This window comes from Rana temporaria, chromosome 1, assembly GCF_905171775.1.
Source record: "Rana temporaria chromosome 1, aRanTem1.1, whole genome shotgun sequence".
Taxonomy (NCBI): Eukaryota; Metazoa; Chordata; class Amphibia; order Anura; family Ranidae; genus Rana; species Rana temporaria.
The window spans coordinates 270622091-270648542 of record NC_053489.1 but is presented as its reverse complement, the minus strand read 5'-3'; the positions used below and the strand labels follow the sequence as shown (position 1 = coordinate 270648542).

At 45.5% G+C, this 26452-nt stretch overlaps 1 protein-coding gene across 1 annotated transcript in view; it reads right to left on the bottom strand.

Moving 5' to 3' along the window:
• Positions 1–25232, bottom strand: part of ISCA1 (iron-sulfur cluster assembly 1) — a 30142-nt gene extending 4910 nt beyond the window's left edge. Inside the window, exons 1-3 of the mRNA XM_040355507.1 lie at positions 25009–25232; positions 10895–10948; positions 507–612 (exon numbers count right to left, since the gene is read on the bottom strand). Of these exons, the coding sequence (XP_040211441.1) occupies positions 507–612; positions 10895–10948; positions 25009–25089 (241 nt within the window). The 5' untranslated portion in view covers positions 25090–25232. The remainder of the gene's footprint in view (positions 1–506; positions 613–10894; positions 10949–25008) is intronic.
• Positions 25233–26452: the final 1220 nt, after the last annotated feature.

Below are 26452 nucleotides of genomic sequence, written 5' to 3'. Positions count from 1 at the left end.
ATATATATATATATATATATATATATATATATATATATATATATATATATATATATATATATATATATATATATATATATATATATATATATATATATATTACATGTCGGCCTAAACTGTATTATGAAGTCCATCTTTAATAAAACCCAGTTGTGTGTCCAAACAGGAAGCAGTTTATGGAAATAACAGGTTGTTGTGATATGTAAAGAAAGCTGATCCTGATGTGCTGACTGAACACAACTTGTAAAAAATGCAGCAAATCCTTGCATGCAATTAGGCAGAATCTGTATAAAGAGTAGCATATGCGTGGATTTTAAAGAGGGATTGCACAACCCTCAGCGCAGCTGCGCTAACAGCCATGCAATCTTGAATTAAAAAATATATAGGAGCGCAGACCGACTGTACTTGAAAATCATATCAAAACTATTCTCTTGGGAAAACTAAAACCATGCCAAGACTGACAACTTTGGTTGAGTGTAGAAAGACAATCTTGCCAGAAAACTTACCATCTTGCATTACTTCTTCATCTGATACACCCTTACACTTTGCATAGTCTAAGTAATAAGTCAACCCATTGCAGCCCCTTGTACGAACTCCTACTTTTAAGCCAATCTGTTATAAAAAAATTAATAAAAAAAAACACACATGAGTTACAAACCAGTTTTTACAGACTTTAATTAAAAAAATAAAAAAAAGTTTGATGCTTACGTACTTATACACACACCCGATTTATTTTTTGCATTACACATTGAACAGTTATGGCATCACCATATACCGTATTTATCGGCGTATAACACGCACAGGCATATAACACACACCCTAACTTTAAGAGGGAGATTTCAGGAAAAAAAACTTTCCACAGCCCCATGCGTATAACACGCAGGCACAGTTTACCCTCTATTTTCAGGGTAAAAAAGTGAATGTTATACGCCAATAAATACAGTAGCTAACATATTGATCACATGATCAAGAACCGCATTTACTGAGACCAGGAATGTGCGCTGCTCATTCAAAAATATGTAGATTCACCAAGGAACAATGATCCACATATTGCAGATATTAAAAGGGTTAAATAGACCCTATCACCAGACCATTTAACATTCTTCCTGTGAAAGAACTTGAGAGAAAAATGCATTGACAGAGAAAAGAGCAGGTTTTTATGAAGGATGGAGCAGGAGGTTAACCATCTTGCGAGAAGCAAGGCATTTATCTGCAGCATCTTAGGTGTGATGTTAGCAGCCCCAGAACTGTCACTCTAGTGACACTATAGCGGGGATCTTCAAACTACAGCCCTCCAGCTGTTGAGTAACTACACGTCCCATGAGGCATTGTAAAACCAACATTCACAGGAATGATGGGAAATGTAGTTCCTGAACAACTGGAGGACCACTGCTCTATAGCAGTGATGGGGAACCTTGGCACCTCAAATGGTTTTAGAACTACATTTCTCACGATGCTCAACTACACTGCAGAGTGCATGAGCATCATGGGAAATGTAGTTCCAACATCTGGGGTGCCAAAGTTCACCATCACTGCTCTATAGTACTCCCCTTTGCTTCTCCCCTGTCAACTACATAGAAATTATGTGGGGAGGGGCAGAGATGCTGGGCCAGCACAAACAGTAATTATATATCAGACAGGAGGCTTCGTATCTTATGCATATCTTTCTTTACTAAAGCTCATAGCAGAAATACATAAAAACTTTATGGTAATCTAAAAATAAAACATTCAAAGGACTACCAATCCCAGCAGTCCCTGGGGCAACGTAGCCCCTCCCAGGCCTCAGCCTATATAAGGGACTGTCTGAGGTAACCACGTCCTCTTTCTTTCTGCTCATCGCAGGATTCAGATAAGTATTTGATTGACATTGATAGACAGCTGTTTTGAGTGACAGTGGGGTACCCCCCCCCTGCGGTTTTTTTCCCGTTTGTTTCCACAGCTGTTATTCATTCATATTCCCTTATGTATGCTATGTACGCTTTATTCACTGTTATTTATTCTATAACAACAATTTAAAGTTTCTCCTCTTCCTGACGGTTCCGGGTTTATGTGCCCTTTTCTCCTGTGTACTCCATCTACACCCGCTGATCGTGAGGTGCGGACGCTGTCCCCTCACTTGCACACTGCACGGAGTGGTGTCCCCCCGCCCGCCCCCACCGCTTGCCTGTCAGCGTTCGCAGCGTGACAGGCAGCGCCATCTTCTCCCTTCTCCTCACGTTCTTTCACTGAGGAGGTGCGGGACTCGGCGGCAACCAGCCAATCAGCGCTCTGGTAGCGTAGTCTCGCGAGACTTCGCCCAGAGCGCGAAAGTAACGCGGGTTTTCTCCCTCACACCGCTGCCAGTGCAAGACGAGCGGTACTGAGGTGAGGAAGCCTGCTGACCTATTCCCCCTATTACCTACATTTGTGGATACTTGTTATCCACAAAAACCCCCTAAACAACCCAAATTTGTTTCTATGCTTACATAACTGTAAGGATAGAGTTGATCCACATAAATAGTTCTAGGCTTGAATAACTGTAAGGATACACTTCACTATACATTACAGTCTAGACTGGTGACTAACGGATCTAAATAACAGATATATATATATTGATTTAAAGAGGGACCAGTGAGTTTTAAAACGCCGGCAATTTTAAAAAAGCATGTCTGAGGAGAATTATACTGTCCCCCTTGCAGGGGAGGCTTTTACCCTGGATACCACTCAGTTCATGACGGCGGCTCAGATCCAAGATCTGATCAATATCTCTGTCCAAACGGCTCTGGCCTCGGCCATCCCGTCCACTGGAACACATCCCTCAAAGCCTGCTACGATTAATCCGCCTCAAACAGGCGAACCGCCACACAAGAAAGGCAAAGTTTCTTTTAAACAGAAACACATTCTAGCAGCACCTGACTCCCCGACAGGGGAAGAGAATAATTTGTTTCAGGCAGTTCCCTCCCCGGCCTGCCAACCACAGCATCCAACAGACTCTGACCGACCCCTGGGCCTCAGGGAGTTACACACTAAGAGGCTTCGGTCCACTAGAAGGACCAAACCTGACTCCTATGTTGATTCCTTGGACGAGGATTCACCAGGTGCTTCAGGGAAAAGCGAGTCTGATGACTATGGGTCTGACGATGATAGACAGGATGCTGAGGATACGGCATTTCACACCAATGCCAACCCTGATGCACAGGGAGAAAGCATTTTAGATGCCTTGGGGGAACCATTTTTTCACCCAGATGCCATCGCTCACCCGCGATCCGGCGATTGGTCCCCCTTACCTCACGTATCTCAGTACGTGGAGCTCTGGGCCAGGAAATCCCTGGACAGGCACGCCCGCAACAAACTGCGGGCCGAATGCCCTAGACCCTCTATCCCCAACAAGGTGGTAACCACACCTGAGGTGGATCCCATGCTGGCCAAATATTTGGCAAAATCGGGGAAACTTCCCAAAAAAGGAATTGAGCGTTCCTTTAAATCTATCCAGGAACGCATCTTAGATCTAATGGGACCCCTAACCAAAATTCTGAATTTATCAGAACAGGCAGCCGCTTCGGGTCAACCGGTAGATTTAATGCAACTACGCGGCTGGGCGCAGAGGGCTATCTGCCTAGTAGGCACGGCTAACACCTCCTGCTCGGTGGAGAGACGCCGCTCCATCTTAATGCGGTTAGACCCCCAACTTTCCCACCTGGCCGAGACCGAACCCGGTCCGGCGGCAGTCGGTATGCTCTTTGGGGATAACCTCCTCAAAGACATCAACAAATTTGTGGGTTTGTTTTCAGGACTTGATAAAGCCCAAACATCTCTCAGAAAGTCAGGGGCTGTGAGAGTTTTCAACAGGGCCGGCAGAAGTAGAGGCCGATCTGCCGGCCGTGGGTCCACCTATAGGCCACAAAACAGACCAAACCCCCAATACCAGTACCAGCAGGCTCCTTCCACCTACCCCGTTCCAGTGGCGCAACCAGCACCGTTCTTCCCACCCCGGGGCAGACCATGGCGCGGACGCGGCGGACGCGGATACACCCGAACCCGACCTCCATTCGGTGAGTATACCTTACACTCCACAACCACACATTCCAGTGGGGGGACGCCTGAGGTATTTTATCCACGCCTGGTCTGCGATTACGGCAGACCCATGGATATTGCAGACGGTAGAGGGTTTTCAAATAGAACTTCTGTCGTCACCGACATTAAATGTGGTCCCTCACCCTATCAAATTCACACGCCAGAACGTTACTCTCATCGAGAACGAAATACAGGACCTCTGGTCCAAACAGGCGATTTTAAAAGTAGAGGATTTTTCCCCGGGTTTCACAAGCAACCTTTTCCTTGTCAAGAAGAAAGGGGGCGGGTTCCGGCCCGTAATAAACCTAAGAGATCTGAACCAACATGTCTGCTACAGACACTTCAAGATGGAGGGCATTCACTGCCTCCGAGACCTCCTACAACCGGGGGACTGGTTAGGGAAAATAGATTTGAAGGACGCCTATCTCACCGTCCCTATTCACACGGAGTCACAACACCTACTCCGGTTCCGCTGGGAAAACCAGATATGGCAGTTCACCTGCCTTCCATTCGGGCTATCGTCGGCACCATGGTGTTTCACAAAGTTGATGAAACCAGTGGTAGCTTTGCTTCGAAGCAGAGGGGTTCGTCTAATTATCTATCTGGACGATATCCTAATCATGGCCCGCTCAAGGGCCCTAGTTTCCCTTCACATGACATGGACGGTCTCCCTGCTTCAAACGCTGGGTTTCCTAATCAACCACGAAAAATCGGTTCTAAATCCGGCCCAGGTGTTGGAATTCTTGGGTTTCCTAGTGGACACCAAACAAGCGGTCCTCCGACTCCCAAAACCAAAACTAGCCCTAATTCGCAAAGAAATCAGGGCAGTGCTTCGCAAAGGCTCCTTATCCTTAAGGGTTCTGGCCCGCTTGGTGGGACTTTTAGCTTCATCCATACAGGCCATCTTTCCGGCCCCACTTCATTACAGAGCCCTTCAGAGACTCAAAATTTTGCACCTTCGCCAGGGCCTCAGATATGCGGACGAGATCCCTCTCTGTTCGGAAGCAATAGAGGAATTACAATGGTGGCTTCGCCACGCAATCGAGTGGAACGGCAAGACCATATTCAATTCAGGTCCCGACATCATCATAGAGTCGGACGCCAGTCGCCACGGCTGGGGCGCCCGATGCGGGGCAGCTTCCACAGGGGGGACTTGGTCTGCCTCCGAATCGGAACTGCACATCAATGCTTTGGAATTGCTAGCGGCATTCTTCGCCGTCAAGAGCTTCATCCCACAGGCTTCCGATTGCTGTGTACTATTCCGCATGGACAATGTGGCCGCGGTTCAATACGTCAACCGCTTAGGTGGCACCAGGTCCAGGACCCTTGCAGAACTGGCGAAGGAGTTCTGGCACTTCTGCTTGGCCCGCAACATTGTCGCTATCGCGGAATATATCCCTGGAGTCTCCAACACGGTAGCCGACTGGTACTCTCGCCACCTTGTCGATTCCAGCGACTGGCGACTGGATCGTCCTGTGTTCCACCTATTGGAACGTCTTTGGGGCCCGTTGAACATGGATTTGTTCGCCTCGCGCCTCAACCACCAGCTACCCCAGTTCTTCAGCTGGAGGCCCGACCCAGAAGCATCCGCAGTGGACGCTTTCCGTCACATCTGGCCAGAGGGAACTCATTACGCGTTTCCCCCATTCCAGATGATTCCCAGAGTTCTCCTCCACGCCTCGAATCAACAGGCAACTATTGTGCTGATCACACCCTGGTGGCCGACACAACCCTGGTTCCCTCTCCTCTTAGGGATGGTCGTGGATTACCCCAGACTGCTCCCTCTGTTCCCATTACTGCTGACCAACCCATCCGGGGAACCCCATCCACTAATAGTGGAGGGCAACCTCCACCTCCTAGCATGGCTGATTTCAGGATCTCCGAAGCGGATATCGACCTTTCAGGGTCAGCTAGGGATCTCCTCGACGTGGCCTGGGCCCCCGGGACTAGATCAACATACCGGCATGCTTGGCGACTTTGGGTTCGTTGGTGTGCTCAACAACAGGTTGATCCCATACATGCCCCTGTATCTGTAGTGGTGAATTATTTGGCGGAATCTTTTGATTCCGGCAAATCTTACAGCTCCATCAACATATACCGCTCGGCTATATCAGCATACCACTGTCCAGTTAACTCTTTAGCCGTAGGCAAACACCCTTTGGTCTGTAGACTTCTGCGGGGTATAAAATTCCAACGCCCCCCTAGACCTAGGTATCAGACAACTTGGGACGTCTCCAAGCTGCTTGACATGTTTGTTTCATGGGAAGACAATGATGAACTATCCCTAAGATTACTGTCTTTCAAACTCACAGTGTTACTCTGCTTGGTCTCGGTCAAGCGCGTCTCGGACGTGAGAGCGTTAGACATTTCCAGGCGCCAATTTTCGCCTCAAGGGGTCAGATTTTCGGTGGTCCGTAGGACAAAGACAGGTATTCAATCTGTCTTCTATCCCTTTTTTCCCCACTCATCCGCGACTGTGCGTAGTGCGCTGTTTACAATCTTATGAGGCACACACGTCTGTTCTTCGACCACCGAATTTCTCCCAACTCCTAGTCTCATACGTAAAACCCCATCATCCAGTCTCTTCCGCTACCTTGGCACGGTGGGTACGTTCCACCATGGAGATGGCGGGCATAGACATCTCCCTGTTTGGAGCTCATTCCACTAGGGGCGCTATGGCTACGAAGATCGTCTCCTCCGGAGGCTCACTTTCTGACCTACTTAGAGCAGCCGATTGGTCCTCAGAGTCCACCTTCCGTAATTTTTATTTCAGACCGGAGGCCCATGTGTCCATGTCAATTTTATGAGGTTTATCTGCATGTATACATTGTTAATTCTATTGTTTGCTTTGAACTTGCATAAGATACGAAGCCTCCTGTCTGATATATAAATTGAGATTTTCCTAGCATGTGAAGGAAAATATTAGTTATATGAAGACAGGAGGCGAGTATCTTCCCTCCCTTCCCATCCCTATTACGATTATTCTCTTCTCCTTGCAGGTTATTGAACAGTACAGTACTCATCCTGGAAGGCGGAGAGCCTGAGTTGTTCACAATCCCTGTTGGATTGCAGTTGGTATGTTTTACCTGAAGGCGGCACCCCAGTCGGTCCAAAGGATCCGGTTTTCCCTTGATCCCCGTTGGGATGAAGTCAGTTCGTATGAAACGATCCAGTTGGGCACCCCCTGCCGTTCCAGTCAGATGCGGATAACGTGTTCCAGTATGGAAATCCCTGACCTTCACAAGGAGAGAGGATCGAACTTACATTTCCTGATTACAAGGATTCGCACAAAGAAAGAGGACGTGGTTACCTCAGACAGTCCCTTATATAGGCTGAGGCCTGGGAGGGGCTACGTTGCCCCAGGGACTGCTGGGATTGGTAGTCCTTTGAATGTTTTATTTTTAGATTACCATAAAGTTTTTATGTATTTCTGCTATGAGCTTTAGTAAAGAAAGATATGCATAAGATACTCGCCTCCTGTCTTCATATAACTAATATTTTCCTTCACATGCTAGGAAAATCTCAATTTTTACACTCCCAAAAGGAGGGCCAAGATTTTCAAGAATGAACGGGGGCTACGCTAAAGGAACTGGCTTTTTTCAGTGGCTGGTTTCTGAAGCTAGTCATATGGTAATTACCTGATCTCCTAGAGGCAACACACACACACACACACACTTGTTTGGGCCTGCCTGCACCACAGACAGCTTGCAACATTAATTTCTTCACAAGTGTGCTTTTCTCACAAAAGGGTTATGGTACTTCTGAAATGCCACTTTGGTTACATCAGTTAAGATGCATAGTAGGAGTTATTTTTAATCAATACCCCAATTCCAAAAAGGTTAGGAAGTGGTGTAAAACCTACATAAAAAACAGAATGCAACGATTTGCAAATCTGAAACCCATATTTTACTTGCAATAGAAAACTTATGAAAAATGTTTAAAATTAGAAAAATACTGTAATTATGAAATCGATAGCAGAAACACATCTCAAAAAAGCCGCTTTAAAAGCTGGATATATCTTTCAGCATGTTGCTACGTTCAGGTAATTGGACACTGGTAAACAGAATTGTAAGGACTCTTATACAACCCTCCCTCCACTGACAGACAGGGATTTATTTACTAAAGGCAAATCCACTGTGCAATTGCTGTAGATCTGAGGGGGGGGGGGGGAACACACACAAACACACACACACCATTTTTTGCTTGCACACAATTGAATCATAAAAACAAGCAGAGCTACCCCTCAGATCTATAGCGATTGCACAGTGGATTAGAGAGATTTTTATTTTTTTTTGCTCCAACTTGGCTACATCCAGACCCGTACCCTGCCACAAATGATGTAAGACGCAGGACTGGCCTGTAAAGTTGCTTCAGGCACTGAAGCCTGCATTCGGCACATTGTACTATACAGGACCAGGGCTATGGCCATCCGCATAGGTGTGACCCAGTGCCCTCTGGGGGTATACTAATCCTCTCCAACACTTGGATACCATTTTTCGTGCTGGTGGTATGGGCTACAAGATGACTCCTAAGCTGCTCAAGACCTTTTATAAGCACTCAGTGGTAAAGGAAGCTTTTATACAGTTACTGGTCACATCCCAAAAAGGTTATTAAACCGCAAATGCTCAACCACTTTTTGCACCGCCTATAGCAAAATGTTGGCTGGACGGCGGTTCTGTTATGCTGAATGGATGTCATGAGATGTCTTTCAAGATCACTGCACGCATCGGCTGTTATCGGTGATTCAGTGTGTTATTCTGACACACCGATCTTGGAAAAAAGTCTCAGGCGGAGGCTCTTTACCACGTGATCAGCCGTTTCCAATCACGGCTGATCAGTGTAGACAGACGCAAGCAGAAGAGAGCCGATCGGCTGCTCTGACAGCAGGGGGGGGGGGGGTTGGCTGTGTGTTAACCGTCGTTATACGTCATCACTTTGAAGATGAATATCTCGGTAACGGCAGCAGCTGCTGCCACAACAGAGATATTCATCTCTTCAGTGGGCGGTCCTGTCACCGATAACGGTGGTCTCCGCGGCGGATTCGCCGCAAGATCGCCGTTATCGGTGGCGGGAGAGGGGGCCACCCCCTCCGCCGCTTACCGTAGCGGCGGAGGAGATCGGGACTGTTCGGCAGCTGTGCGGGGTTGCGAGTGAAGGAAAAATCTCCTTCACCCGTCCCCATAGCTCTGCTGGGCGGAAGTGACGTCAAAACGTCAGTCCCGCCCAGCGTCTTAAAGCAACATTTTTTTTTTTTTTGTCATTTGAAAAAAATTTGTTTCAAATTTTTTTTTTTTTCCATTGCTCAAACTCTCTCTTCACAAACTCTGGAAAACAGGATATAGAGATTATATATATATATATATATATATATATATATATATATATATATATATATATATATATATATATATATATATATATATATATATATATATATATATATATATATATATATATATATAAAAATAAAATCTGTTTTCCAGAGTTTGTGAAGAGAGAGTTTGAGCAATGAAATCGGCCAATAGCTGCCACAGGAAGCTGGATCTTTTCCCTCCTTAGGGAGCACGGATATATGGGCCTGTGCGGTAGAGCCTAGTGCACTAAACAGTTTGACAATGAATGGGGCGAGTGAGGGTAGTAAGTTCCTCTATGGTGATGAAGTCTAAGCTTTCCTTGTCTGCAGTCGATAGTTGGGGCATATGTGAGGAGGATAAGTAGGAATCTATGTGTTCCTGAGGGGGTTTGGTCATCAGATTGTATAATGAGTTTTAAAATTCCATCGCTACTACATGAGGCTTTGTGACCTTTGGTCCGCATGAAAGCACACAGGTTGCCAGTTTCTGTTCCCTCAGGGATCTAGCTAACATTCTGTCACATTTATTACCAGACTCATGAAACTTTCCAGCAGATCTGCATTGCTTTGGCTTTGAATTGCAAAAGGTCTGCGATTTGTGTACGTTTTCGCTTGAGCCTTGCTCCATAGTAAAGAAATACATTACTGCTAAAAAAAAAAAAAAAAAAACAAAAACACACACACACACACACACACACACACACACACACACACACACACACACAATAGGCCAAAACTAGTGTTAATTAAATAGATTTGCTACCAAGAGATAAATGCTGGTTGGCATTAGCCTTGTTTGCATTGTACCATAATGAACGTGTTACTAATGAGATTACCATCTACAAGTAAACCTCCTAGTCAGGTCATACACTGTGTGAATTTCATTCCTGTAACTCTAGGTTGCAGGAAAAATTCGCACAATCCACCCCACCACAGATGGCGCTGACAGGGGAAATCTGTCGCCGTTGTATTCTCAGACATTGATTATTGATAGGGAGGCTATAGCAGCGATAATCACAAGTAAAGCCGACAAGCTAGTTGTACCAAAGTTGATCAAAATCAATTTGGTACATACAGCCTGCCCATACATGGTTTGAATCTCAGCTGGTCTCTACTGAACCGGCCAAGATTCGAACAGCCTATGGCTGGCCTTAGCAGTATAAAGATGTAATCACCCGTTCTGCCCTAGGCTATTTAGCATATCTATAAAGCCGATTTTTTTATTTATTTTAAATCAATACAACTTATTTTAACAAGTTAAAAAAAAGGGCACATTTTGCCAAAATGTATTCAGCAAACAGCTCTATATTACTTAACCCTTTTAATAAAATAAAATTTGACTATCCTGGTAAGACTGAAAACAGGAGGTATGAACATCACAGCCAGGTAAAGTTCCAGCATAGAAAGATTTTTTTATTTTTTTAAACTGCCCTTTTAGGTAAAACAGATAAAAAAAATCCAGAGAATTAATAGTTTTGTAATACTCACATGATCTGGTTTATCTGCTAGAAGTTGTTTTACTTTACTTACAGCAGAGGGCGTCTAAAGAGAGGAGAAAAAAAAAAAAAGTTATATGGTTAAATTCCTTTCCAGTATGGATACTGTTTTAGGAAGCTAGGCCATTTTTAGTTATTTTTCCCCCTGTATATACATACAAACACACCAACTTCATATGATATACTTCAATTCAAATTAAAGGTCACAACCCCTTGAAATACATGACTGATAGACACAATTATAAAACCAATTCATAAAGATAATAAAATATCCTAATATTTAATAATTAACATATCAATGATCATGAAATATTTGATACAGGTAAACAATTGATAAGAATACGAAATGGCAAAAACCATAGTTAATAGATTAAATGCAGAAAGACAACATACATCCAATAGAAGTCAAAACATGATATTAGAAATTTTAAATTCATCATAAGAACCAGTTTATCTTGACACCCTTTATTGGAGACTATATGCGTTTCTTGGCCTTCAGGAATGAAAAAGATGCAAGGACTATACTGAGAAATTAATAAATGACTATTAATGTACAATTACCTCTAGGAATTTAAGCATTCCTTTATGGTCACCTGGTGATCCTGCCAGAAAGTCTGTTAATTTTCAACAGACCAAGCTCTCTATCAAAAGCATTAAATCAGAGAAGCAGCCAAGGAGGCCAATTGTAACTCTTGAGGAGCTGCAGAGATCCACAGCTCAGGTGGGAGACTGTCCACAGGACAACTATTAGTCGCACACTCCACAAATCTGGCCTTTATGAAAGAGTGGCAAGCCATTGTTGTTGAAAGAAAAAAAAAAAGCCGCAAGTAGTCCCATTTGCAGTTTGCAAGAAGCCATGAGGAGGACACAGCAAACATGTGGAAGAAGGTGCTCTGGTCAGAGGACACCAAAATGCAACTTATTGGCCTAAAAGCAACACACTATGTGTGGTGTAAAACAAACATGGCACATCACCCTGAACACACCATCCCAACTGTGAAACATGGTGGCAGCAGCATCATGTTTCGCAGGCATGCTTTTCTTTAGCAGGGACAGGGAAGGTGGATGGAGCCAAATACAGGGGAATCTTAGAAGAAAACCCGTTAAGAGTCTGGTGAAAACCATTTGTCACTTTGTGCTGGTCTATCACATAAAATTTCAATTGTTTGGTTGCAACATGACAAAAATGTGGAAAATTTCAAGGGATATGAATACTTTTTCAAGGCACTGTAACCCTCCCTAACTCTATCCACAAAAAAAAAAATGAATTTCATTTAGTTACACTTTATCCTTTTCACTGACAAGGCTGTACAGATAAACAGAAGTGCCTGCTAGTGGCCAAGTCCGTACAGACCTCATTTCTTTTTTTTTTTTTATTATTTATGTCAGAGAAACTGGTCCGTAAGGACTACATCAGTAGGAACATTAATTTAACAGTGCTACAGGTAAAAAAACGGACGTTACTTACCGGTAACGGTGTTTCTATGAACCTTCCAGGACGGCACCCGAGAGATGATGGCTCCTCCCCACAGGAAACACAATCACTTAACAATTTAAAAGTCCCCACCCTTCCCCTTGATCCTCAGTATGAATTAGAGTAGTCCTGAACTGGTTCACAAGGGACATTGTTCCGTATAGGTACTTACCACCTAGCGTTTAGCTTATCTTTTCCCTCCACATAGGGCGGGAAGTAGGCCTGCCGTCCTGGAAGGTTCATAGAAACACCGTTACCGGTAAGTAACGTCCGTTTTCTCTCATCACCTTCCAGGACGGCACCCGAGAGGATAGACGAGTAACCAACAGGCCTACTTTAGGGTGGGACCCTTGCCTGCAAGGTCTTTTGCTAGATGTCGGAATCTGATTTTATTTCACCACTTTCACTTCCTAGTGTGTGATGAGGGTATCCTAGCTGGATCATGAAAATGACCTGCAGGTCTGCTCCACCTATGCTCCTGTCTCCTCTTTGGATGCAGAGTCTAGGTGGCACGTGCTCTTAAAGAAAAAAATTCTGAGAGCTTGAGTATTCTTTAGGATAGAAAGGTTGGCTGCGCCAATATTCTAGCCATCGTGGTTGATAGTGTCTGCAAAGCTGCATAAGACCATCCAAAGTTTAGTCAGAGATTTGTTCTGTGAAACAAAGACCTACTTTGATCAACCCAGAAAAAAAGAAAAAAACAACATGTGGTTTTAAGCCACTAGTCTGTACAGGAGAATGGTTTAGAAAGAAACAGGGTCTCCCGACGTACAATCCTTGTGGGTCCCCCTTTTTTGTTTGCCAAAGTCCTGGTGAAACAAGGAAATAAACCCACTCAAGGATACTAGATTAAGGGAAGTCTATTCCCTTCACTCAAATGACTGGACAGGTATGTGACCAAGCAGGGCGTTTGGTGTGCTCCTGCACTCCCTTCAGTCCACCTGTCCACCTCCATTCATTGGAATGCATGTGACTTTATAGCGAGGACACTTATTGGTCAGTGTCTGGACCACAGGATACCTTGGCGTGGCTCGTTCGTGCGTGCGTCCGCCAATACGCGTGGACAGACTCCTGTCTCCAACATACACTGCTAGACCGGACAAAAACAGCTGCTCTGCAAGCCGGTTGACAAGCAGGTCCCATCCTGGTCATTCCCCATTTCTGGGTTCCTTCCCATCTGAATACCGACATGTCAGATGTGAGATTGTTCTATATACCCTAGGCTCCTTATAACCCTGCGAGTCGATCATTAAACTACGCAGAAAGGAGCCTGTTACGAAATTGCGAGTAACCACTGCATTCATTGGTGTATAACAGAAAAGAACAAAGGTGTCGGGGAAAGAAAACTTTTCACCGCCCCCCGCGTATAATATGCAGATACATTTTACCCTATAATCTCAGGGTAAACCCATGAGTGCCACACGCCAACAGAATACAGTATTCTGTAAAAATCCAGTGTTTGAGGTCATGATCCACTCCACGCACCAAGGAGTGTTAAGTTAAGCAGATCCCTACCACAAGGGACCAATGCCATAGTAGGAGTAAAAGATGAATATTGGTTATTCATATCCAGTTCGTCCGAGGGGGTGACATGAAGGACATACACTGAACTATAAAGCTCGGATCGGAAGAACCAGTCAGAAAGAATCCTGATGCTGAATTTTTTAGGCAAACAGCCCCTAACAGCGTAACCCCTTTCCTACTAAAAAGAACCTACTAGGTGATTTTATGACCTCCTTCTAGTGTCCTATAACCCTACTGGGTTCAGGTCTAGGGAATGTCTCTGGCATGCCTAGAAGTAAAGGCCCGCAATCAGAAATCCTGTTCCATGTGAATGGAAAATAAGGTCTGAAATAAAGTGACCGAAATGAAGTGACCAAAATGTCCCAGATATACAGGTCCTAGATCTTGTATTTCCGAAGGACAGCAAGCTCAGACTTAATATGGAAAGACAGATAGACACCCCCAGCCTCCACTGCTGTGTTTTCTGATATACAGACACCTGTAGAATAGAGAAGACACAACCAACCTTAGGTGTGTATTTCTCATATGTAGTAAGATACCATATAACCTAAGCCCAGAGAAAGGACAGAAGCGCCAAGTGTGAGCTTCTGATGCTTAATAGGTTTATAGGTCCTGTATCCAACAGAGAGGCCACTAGCCAATCTGGAGTTTTTTTTTTTTTTTTTTTCTGAGTAATAAACAACGCAGAGGACACAGACACCTTCTACTGCTGTGTTTTATTTATGTGCAGCGACCCAAGGTAATAGATTCAGGACAGGAGGACAAGAACCACTATAGTGTTGTCTATTCCTGACTGACCGCAGTACGGTCTTCCAATCAACAGAAAATAATACTAGCACCTATAGTATATCTCTGATGATCATAGAAAAAAACAAACAGTCGCATGGCCAGTATGACCAAAAGGACATATGCGGCCTCAACCGTGTATTGCTGGTGTTATACTCCCTGCAGTCATAACTAGCAGAGAGTGGTATTAGCATACTTCAGATAAACAATAGGGTATAGGACAAGGGACCGAAATGTTACAGACAGTAACATTGTGTATTCCAACACCCACAGTCATATACCTGATAGAAACGTCACTAGCAAGAACACTCAATGCTGTGCGTTTCTGGATAGTAACAGTATACCGTCATGAACCCACAATACCAGTTGTGCATTATTTTGATTAGAAAAAAAACTTGGAAAGTTTATATGACCAACAGCATGTTGTCAGCAACCCAATGTGTTACTTAATGCAACCTTGTCGGGTCATCTAATCAACAGAAATGTCACTAGCAAAAAAGGACCCTTAAAGCAGTGCATATCTGAATTTATAAATATCCTTAACAATAATACAATGCTATGCGTTTCTAATCAGCAAAATTGCATAGTCATATAACCAGCAGAAGTGTCGCTATCAGTAACTCAGCATCATGCGTTTCTGATAAGTAATAGTGTACCAACATGTAACCTCCAGAAATTTTTACCAACAGTAACTCAGTGTGGTATGTTTCTGAATAACCATAGTGTGCGGTTTATATAATAGAGGTGTCACCGACAAATCAATGTCATGCTTCTCTGATAAGCAATAATATACATTCCTGTATCCGACAGAAATTACACCGACAGTAACTCAATGTGGTATGTTTCTGAATAACAATAGTGTGCGAATATAGCATAGAGGCGTCACCACCATTCAGTGTTATGCGTTTGATAAGGAACAGAGTACCGTTATCTAATCAATTTTAGGCATTTCTGGTGAGTCATAAGATATCCCTTGATCATCAGTCTACATATATACACACAAATATATATATATACATACACACACACACATATATCTCAGAAATGACCCAAGATAAACCCATGTTGTGCATTTCTGATGTGCGGACAGACCAACGCTCTATCCTAGCATAACCTGAGTTTCAGATATTGATCCTTCATCCCAGTGAAGGAACATGGTAGTTCCAAATACTGGAAATCCGAGGTGTGTGACTATACCACAATAGTGGTAGCTGCTATTCTGCTATTGCAAAGGTCTGAGTAGGTGTAGCTGGTCCACACACAGGTGGGAGCTAGTCCAAGCTTTTAAGGTCTTAATGAGCACAGACTCAGAAATCAATTAGGTCTCTCATGAAGAGGTGACCATAGTCTCAGGCTGGAGGCAATCAGACACCTGTATGGCTGATTTTCATAGCTTTAACACAGGGGTTTGTACCAGAGAAACTCCCAATTAAGGGTTGCAGGCTAGCATTTTATGCTTCTCACACCACCTAAATGGTTTGTTGCCTGAGCCACAAGAGGTTTAGATTAACTCTAACACACTGACAGATATACCAGCAGTGTAAGGAGGAAGTGATCGGTTGGAACTTGGGAGATATTGTAACCAATAAACAACCCCCACAAGGGTAATAAACCCACTAGTATGCCCCCTGTTGGGCCTATCCTAAGAGTTTAGGAGGTCAGTTTTTTGGCTAAAAAACCTAACTGCACCCTTGTGATCTGCCTGTCAGATTCATGGCAGGCTGGCCCTAACTGGATTGAGCCTTGCTCAGCCCCCTTTTATGAGATTATTCTAGGGATTTTATAATCTCCTCAGAGGCCTGTATTTGCCTGCAGGAGTCCAACCAGACCCTCTAGGGCAGGGATATGCAATTAGCGGACCTCCAGATGTTGCAAAACTACAATTCCCATCATGCCTCTGCCTCTGGGTGTCATGCTTGTGGCTGTCAGAGCCTTGCTATGCCTCATGGGACTTGTAGTTCTGCAACAGCTGGAGGTCCGCTAATTGCATATCCCTGCTCTAGGGTGAATGGCTCCTGTTTAGCTTGGCTTACCATATCCTCCCTGTCCTCCTTAAGCTTCCTCTACCTGGACTAGAGGGAATGACTGTGAGGGCGGGGGAAGGGCACTAGGTTCCGTTCGGACGAGGCCTTCTTGGGAGGATATGTCTTCTCTAGGGATAAGCTCCTCTATGTCAGACCTTAAGTTACGGACTGCCTGGCGGCTTCATGGAAAGTTTTTCCTTTCTCTGCCAAGTTATGAGGAGCTATGCCCTGTAGCGGTAGGAGACTGTTTATTTGGGGTCTCCTGGGATCCGCTGGGGGGTTTTTGCAAGACAAGAGATATACATATATGCATAATATTACTTTGTCCTCCCCCAGGACTGCAGGTTTGTACTGGGGAGGTGAAAGGGTGAGAAGTGAAAACCAGTCCTGTGCTGGCTGGCTGGCTGGCCCCAGAGACTCAGACCCTGAAGACCAGGACTCTCACTCCCTTTCCTCCTCCCTTTCCAAGGGGGAATGTACTCACTGCGCCCCGACCTGGATCTGCCTGCAGTCACATTTGCCTTCATCTCCTCCTGTCCATGAGGAGGTTTGGCTGGGTCCCCGGCTGTCGGTACCTCTTGTAAGGGCTATCCGCAAGCCGACCCTTCCACCGCCATGCTTCTCTCCGGCGTCCCTTCCGGGTTGCGCTGTGAGGCAAAAGCCCACCTTCACTCAGAGAGGCTTGGAGCGCCATGTTTCCAAAAGTAGGAAGCAGTACCCGGGAAGAGAGAGCTCTTCAAATGGCGGCGTTTCTTCTGCACCCTAGCGATGGCAAGCCTCCCCGCAGCTCAGAGCGCTGGTGCACGCCTGGGGCGACCTGTGAGTTAGACCCGAAGGCCTACAGGTTAGGTCAGCCCTCCCCGGCCTCCCTAAGACCTGTCTCAACAGGGGTACCTTCGACCCTCCCCGGTCTCTAGGTTTTCAAACAAAACAAACGTGACGATGTGTTCGGAGAAACACAATCAATACTGAGGATCAAGGGGAAGGGTGGGGACTTTTAAATTGTTAAGTGATTGTGTTTCCTGTGGGGAGGAGCCATCATCTCTCGGGTGCCGTCCTGGAAGGTGATGAGAGAAAGGTACATACATACAGCATGTTGCATCAATATTACAAAAAATACGTAATGGCAGATCATACACTGGTGATGATTGCTGATGCCCATATGTAGGTTACTGCATAGATATGTACCCCATTTGTGGTAATGGTATGCCCATCTGTGTATAGAGTGGTCAGCTTGTTGAGAAGTGAAGATGATGGGATTCCTTAGCCCCGCGGGCTCAGTCTCCCTTCGTGTTTTTTCCTTTTTATCATAAGAGGAGAGTGAAATACAGCCAAGACAGGGGAGTGGGCAATGCCCTAGCTGAGAGAAGATAATTGAGGGGTGGGAATGTAAGTAGGAGGGTGGGAAGAGGAGGGGGGATTTGCGAACATGGATTCAGGTGCTTGTCCATTAGGACAGTGTTCTCCCACTTATCTCAAGTGGTCAAACGTTAGGGTTCGTATCAGCCACGTAGTGTTGTAGCGTGAACTGTCAGGTTGGCGTGTCGTTTCCTCTGAGGTTTTGGCCCTCTGTCAAGTATTTAAATATATTCCAGAGTTGCCAGGTTTCTGAGTAGGCCTTTCGTCACTTTTGGCCAGCGAGGATAAGATCCTCCAGTTGGCTGATGTCATCAACCTTCTGGAGCCATGAGGCTATGGATGGTGGGTGCGGTAACTTCCATTTGAGTGGTATGCAGAGTTTGGCTGTGTCCAGGAGATGACGGATAACTGACTTTTTATACACTCGTGCCGGTGTTTCAGTCGCATGTAGGAGAAAAAAGGGTGGATCGTCTAGAATTGTTCAATCCGTGAACCTTTGGGCAACTCGACGGATGCCCTCCCAAAAGTCCCTTACTCGGGGGTATGACCAAAATATGTGCAGGAGGGTGCCCCTACTGCTCTGGCACCTCCAACAGAGGTCTGAGGATGCTGGGCAGACCTTATTTCTCCCACTCCTTTAAATGTAAACCCTCCATACACCCAGTGCCTCTGAACAGCCTCAGATGATACACAGAGATGCACCAAATCTCCATATATACATTTTATATGTATATCTGCTGTCTTCACATTTATATACCGTTTAGAAAGTTCAGATAGTTCAGATTTTGTTAGGAGATTTTCTCTTCCTGGTTAACACAGATGTGTGATGCCTGGGCATTCAGCCAAGATAGCTAACGTTGCTTATTGGAGGAAAGACACACACCCTTCTCATCATAGGCAGAGACTCTCAGGCCGCGTACACACCATCGGTACAAACCATCCGTGTGTACGCCCCATCGGTCTTTTGTCCTTCGGACAAAAATGTGAGAACTTGCCTTAAAATCAAACCGATGGACCGCTGACCGATAGGTCCAAACCGATGGTTAGTACACAAAAGCATCGGTTCAAAACCCACGCATGCTCAGAATCAAGTCGACGCATGCTTGGAAGCATTGAACTTTTTCAGCACATCGTGTGTTTTACGTCACCGCGTTCTGACCCGATCGGTTTTTGGAACGATAGTGTGTACGCACATCAGACTGCTTCAGTGGTGAACCGATGAAAACGGTCCGTCGGACCATTCTCATCGGATGGATCGACCGTGTGTACGCGGCCTCAGGAGGTACTTTGTAATAGGACTTGCTCTCTGCTAATCTATTTTAGCAAAATCTTCTGACTAAAGATTCAGTCTGCTTTTGTCTAAAAAGTCAGAGAATTTGTCAGGAGTTCTCAGGCTGATAACAGAGGAAACAGAGGAACCGTTCAGAAGAGAGCTATAAGACTTTGCTCATTAAAAAAGAGATGACAAAATACTGCAGATATATGTGCCCAGCTCAAATTTCATGACTCGGCTTTACATCCACTTTAAAGGAGTTGTAAATAAAAATAAAAAAAATGTATGCTGAAATGACTGTTTACAGGGTATAGAGACATAATAGTTAACAGATTCCTTTTAAACATAGATAAAAATCAATCATATAATGTACCTGTAGTTTCTAGTTTCATTTCTGCATGTTGTTTCCTGCCTCTCTGCTGTACAGAGCCACAGAGCAGTGATGGTTTGGAAAATGAAACTGGGGTTTTAGACACACAGTAATCACACCTCCTTGAAGTAAGACCCCTTTCACATTGAGGAGTTTTTTCAGGCGGTACAGCTCTAAAAATAGCGCTGCTATCCCGCCTAAAAAACTCCTTCACTGCAGACTCAATGTGAAAGCCCGAGGGCTTTCACACTGAGGCGATGCGCTGGCGGGAGACCAAAAAATCTCCTGTCAGCAGCATCTTTGGAGCGGTGAGAGGAGCGGCATGTATACCGCTCCTTCCCATTGAAAGCAATGGGAAACCGTGGCAATACCGCCTGCAATGCGCCTCTATAGAGGTGCATTGCGGGCGGTATTAACCCTTTATCGGTCGCTAGCAGGGGTTAATACCGCACCACTAGCGGCTGATTCCCACGGCAATCCTGGCGGTATAGCGTCGCCATTTTTTTTTTTTTTTTTAATAATAATAATCCTTTACAAACCCTTTAAGCTTATGGTCACTTCAATGACCATAAGCTTATATCAGAATTGTTCAGCAGACTCTGCTGAACAATTCTTTAACGCTGATCAGTGAATTACAACCCACCGAACAGAGGTATTAACCCTAAGGGCCCTTTCACACAGAGCGGATCAGTAATGATCCGCTCCGTGTGTCCGCTTTGCTCACCGGGGATCTTCCGTAAAATCCCCGCTGAGCTGGCAGCTGACAGGGCGGTCCCCGCACACTATTGGGGGATCGGACGAACACGGACCGTATGTCCGTGTTCATCCGATCCGTCAGACGGAAGAAAAAATAGGATTTCTTCCGTCTGCAAATGCGGATCTTTGCGGAGGCGGACAAATTACGGGTGTCAGCGGATGTTCATCCGCTGACACCCGTAATCACATAGGGACCCATGTATGTCCCGTTTTCATCCGCAAACGGACGAATGAAAATGCGGACATACGGTCCCCTAGTGTGAAAGGGCCCTAAATGTGACCCCCCCCATGCCATCACTTCCCTGCAGCTCCCTTTCATCTTAAACTCACCAGCTGAATCACCAGATGAAAACAAATGCAGCCACATCTAATGACTGGCAATATACAATAAATTATATTTTTAGTTTAATACAATTTTAAGATAACATACTTTAAAGCAGTATCTTTTACATGTGTCTATTTCTCTGTTCCGCTTTGTTCTCTTAGTACTCTGGTGATCCTGCCAGTCCCTTCACATCCCTTTGCAAACTGACCACCCCAAGCATAGAAGCACATCATGTTTCATATCAGTGCATCCTTCTAGGACAGTGGCCTCCAAACTGTGGCCCTTGGGGCAACATTTTATTCACCGACATCAACGATGGGACACAACCCCATCCACTGACACCAACGGTGGTGACAACAGCTATTCCCAGTGGCCACAGTCCGGTCCCGCTAAAGGCTTATAAAAAAGGACCCCTGTTCTAGGCAATACAGAACAATGTGCCTGTACCTCCAGTGGCCGGTTTAGCCGACGCGCCTTCCACTGCAGCTGACTGTGAAAGTGGCTGAAAACCACTAGCAAGTCACAGCCTTTGTTTTGCAGCTGCACGAATCACAGAAGGGACGCTCTTCTGAAACACATCTCACACAGAACGGAAAGGTACTTTGTGTGGGAGTGACATAGTATACTGCCTGCCCGGTAAGGGGACACATCCCCAGATAAGGGCAAGAGGCGCTGAACAAGACTGTGCGATCAGGAGATCACAGAAAAAAAACACGTTTGTTGATTTTCTAATTTTTAGTGGGGTCAAATTGACCACAGTGACAGGTAGTGGTGAAATGGATCGCCATTGATCTGAACGGGTCACCATGTTCGGATCAGGACACCACGCGATCCACGAATTGAGCTACATTGTAAAGGCCACGGCTTCGGCCTAGCTCCGGAGCGGTGGCCATCTTGGTATGTTACTATGCAAATGCCACAAAGTATAGCGCTTACAATACGCCAAACAGCACAGAGACAAGCCTCAAACCTTCTGGCACAAAGTCATTTGGAGTGACAAGACCAAAATGTAGCTTTTTGGCCACAACCAACAAGGCCTATGATGAAAGGTACACCCCCATCCCTACTGTGAAACACGGAGGTGGACTGTTGATGTTTTGGGGGATGTGTGCGCTACAAACGCACAGGAAATTTGGTCAAAATTGATGGCAAGATGAATGTATGTTATCAAAAAATATTGGAGAAACATTTGCATTTATCAGCCAGGAAGCTGCACATGAGACATTCCAACATGGCAAAAATCCAAAAAACAAGGCCAAGTCAACCTGTCATTGGCTACAGCAGAATAAAGTGAAGATTCTGGAGTGGCCATCTCAGTCTCCTGACCTCAATATCATTGAACCACTCTGGGGAGATCTCAAAACGTGCAGTTCGTGCAAGACAGCCAAAGAACTTACAGGGCCTGGAGGCTTCTCCCCCCCCCCCCCCCAAGAGGAATGGGCAGCTTTACCATCTGAGAAGATAAAGAGCCTCATCCACAAATACCACAAAAGACATCAAGCTGTCATTGATGTTAAGTGGGCAATACATGGCATTAAGAACTGGGGTATGTAAACGTTTGATCAGGGTCATTTGGGTAGGTTCTGTTGCCATTATGATAAAAAAAAAAAAAAAGGAGTAAACACAGTTGATTAATAAATGGCTTCAGCCAAACACTAAGAGTCGGTTCACACAGCAGCGGCACGACTTCGGGGGCGACTCGGCAAGGCGTCCTGAGGACGACTTCAGAGGCGATTTGCAAAATGACTTCTGTATAGAAGTCAATGCAGGTCGCCCCAAACCGCCCCCCCCCCCCCCCCCCCCAAGTCGTACAGGAACCCTTTTCTAAGTCGGAGCGACTTGCGTCGCTCCTATTAGAACGGTTCCATTGCATTGAATGGGAAGCGACACGTCAGGCGGCTGAGCCGCCTGTCGTGTAGCCCCAGTGTGAATACAGCACAAGGGGGTTAATTAAAATGAATGTAAACCCTTTACAACCACTTTGACCTCCAGGTAAGCCTAGATTAAGGCTTACCTGTATGTGCTCGAAATATCTCCTGAACCTCCACAGCGCACTTTAGAAAAAGGCGATCGTGCCGTTCCTAAAAGGAGGCTGTGCCATGAGTGGCGGCTCCCGCACACATGCGCAGGAGTGACATCATTGTGGCTCCAGCCAATCACAGCATCGGAGCTGCAATACCCAGAACTAATGACTGGGAGAGATATCGGCCGCCCGAGTGGTGTACGAGGACGGATGCGGGGGCTTCGATCTGAGGTGAGTATTACATAATGAGCTAGTATGCTATACATACTAGCTTATTATGCCTTGTCTTGCAGGTGTTTTTTTTTTATGTGGGTTAACAACCACTTTAACACTGCCACTGGCCACTACTGCATTAGTGATTAATAGCAGTGTTAATTAACCCCTTGAGCTCAATTAGTGGCCAATGTCAGTGTTAATTAGTTCCTTCATGCTGTGTAGTTTTAAAATAGCATAATGCCACTGACCATCTATGCTGGGGAGTCCATTGCAGAAACTGGCACCAATGCTGGCGGTTATTATTGCTGAAACTGACAGTAATGCTGGTGATTGTTAGTGAATAAATGGGCACTGATCCTGGGGAAGTCTATTTTTTCCATATCATATTGTTATTTAACCACTTCAGTACCAGGCACTTACACCCCCTTCCTGCCCAAGCCAACTTTCAGCGCTGACGCTGTTTAAATAACAATTGCGCGGTCATGCTACACTGTACCCAAAAAGAATTTGTATCATTTTGTTCCCACAAATAGAGCTTTTTTTGGTGGTATTTGATCACCTCTGCGGTTTTTATTTTTTGCTATACAAATAAAAAAAAATACCGAAAATTTTGAAAAAAAAATCAAGTTTTTCTTTTTTTTCTGTTATAAAATGTTGTAAATAAGTAAGTTTTCTCCTTCACTGATAAGAGCCGGTTCACACAGGGGCGACCTGTCAGGTGACTCGGCCGCCAGACAAGTCACGGTCCGCTGTATTCAATGGAACCGTTCTAATAGGAGCGACGCAAGTCGCCCCGACTTAGAAAAAGGTTCTTGTACGACTTTGGGGGCGACTTGCATGGACTTCAATACAGAAGTCATTTTGCAAGTTGCCTCTCAAATCGTCTTGAGATCGCCTTGCCGAGTCGCCCCCAAAGTCATGCCGCCTGTGTGTGAACCGGCTCTTAGGCAGCACCGATAAGGCAGCACCAATGAGGTGGCACTGATGGGCAACACTGATATGTATCCCTGGTGGGAATTTTGGGTGGGCACTGGTTGGCAGCTGCCTTGGCACAGATTGGCATTTCCCTGGTGGTCCAGGGGCATACCTGGTGGTCCTGGGTGGCACTGATAAACTATCAGCACATACCCCCCCCCCTCCGATTTGTCGGGAGAGCAGCCGATCATCTCTCCTCGCGTCTGTCAGACGCGAGTGAGGAAAAGTCGATCAACGGCTATCCTGTCTACATTGTGATCAGCCGTATTTGGACACGGCTGATCACGTGGTAAAGAGTAGTCGTTGGAGGCTCTTTACCGAGATCGGTGTGTCAGACTGACACACCGCACCAACGATCACCGCGATGCGCACCCCCCACGGGTGCCCAGCGGCTGTTATCCTGCTGGACGTCCAGTCAGGATAACTGAACCACCGCCTGGCCATCATTTTGCTATAGGCCGGGTGGGAAGTGGTTAAATTTACTAGTTGCTTTATAGTTAATGGTACTACTATTGCCATGATATGCAGTGTTATATGGGGGGGGGCGCATGTTTTACAACACCAGGTGACATTAACCCTATTGCTGCCACTGCCTATGAGACTGCAGGATTACTGACCCTCTGTGTGGACAGTGAGGATTTGCCCTGTGCTTATCACATGCATAAGCTAGTGGGGGCACACTGTTCCTATGGGACAACTCCCCTAGACAGAAGCCATGCATTGTAGAAGTCAGGACAACTAAACATAACAAACGTCTCTTATGACTGCATTACATAAACTTCAACCTAACTTCCAGTCCCAGTAGGTCACAGCCAGGGTGACCCTATAGTTCCAACATGTGAGCAGGCCTCGCAATGTACCCCGAGAAATGCAGTCCCTCCACAGTGCACTCACACACACGAGTTCCTGGTAACTGTACTGTACTGATAAGGTGAGTGAGATAGGAAGGCCGCCTCCTGTCAGGCCCTGCCTGTGAACGTCACGCACTAGGTCGCACTTACCAGAGTGAGCGCCGCCCGGGACGCTTGCAGCTTCCTTTTGCTGACCGCCCTGATGGTAGCCCTCACCAGCGAGGCGGACATGTTGTTGTTCTTGAGGTTTTCGCCCCTTCGCCCATAGGAATATGATAAAAGCCACTCTAGAAATATAGCAGGAAAGGATGAGAAGTGACGACAGCAAGTTTTAGCTCTAGCAACTGCACCGACGCTCCACCCCCAGCGGCGCCGCTGATTGGTTGCGGTGGTTATCAGCCTCTCACACGCGGTATGTTATTGTGTAGGGACGAGGCTGGCGCATGCGCAGAAGGAGCCCTAAGGACAAGGACAGACTGTCCCTGTCAGTGGGCAGCCAGCCACATTGGCAGCGTGTGAGCTGTGCCATCTATTATAAACTGGAAGAAGCAGCTTGGATTTATACATCCACATCCATTGTACATACACCAACTTGTATTAGACACAGGCTGCTGCCACAACCTCAGTGCTTATTGTGAAATACATTTTGTTTTGGATACAGTGTGAAAACAGACACCCTGTCAGGTTTTTATTGCTGTTTTTCCACCCTTCACTTTACCTGGTGGTCATTGTCACTGAGACTGATGGGAAATCCCCAATTTTACAGCTGTCAGCAGAGATGGAAGATCACCCAATAGGGACACTTGCTCTGTCTGAGGCGGCAGTTCTGTTCAGTTTAAAGGGATTTCCTTGCATAACCAGGACAGGAAGTAAAGGGAAAACATAATAATCGGATAGGGGTTTTAAAGGAGAAATATGGACTTGAAAAAAAAACAAAAAAACATACATCTATACGTGGTGGTGCAGCTGTCCCACGCTGGCACTAAGACCCTTCACATGACCGTTGATCACTCAGTTCTCGGTCTGCAGAGATCAATGAGTGTCATTCGCCGCTCTCTGCTCTGCCCTTCTCCAGCAGTCACACAGCATGGGGAGAGTCTCTTTATATTATGTAATCCCCATTTTTTGCTGAATTAATTAATTAATTTCTTAATTAATTTTATTCTACCATTTTTAATAAAATAAAATATATATATATATATATATATATATATATATATATATATATATATATATATATATATATATATTAGGGCTGTGCAAATTAACTTTTAATTAATCGATTAATCTTTAATTTTCTTGATCGATCAAAATCTTTTTGATTGATTAAAATTCTTTTGATTGGTTCTCACCTCTCCGCCGGCTTCTGGGCCTTCAGGGAGTTCCGTCGGAGATCCAGTAACGTCACGGACACCGGCGTGGCTTGCCGTGTCCATCTGAAGGGCTCCTTTGTTGTGCCTTCATATCTGCATGCCGGCGGGACCTTACTATCTGCCAGTCGCAAGGGCTGTTACACTTCCCTCTATCACTTCTCTCTATCAACCTGGGATTCTACAGCCATCCACTGGGAGTTGTGATAGTTCCCTTCATGGGA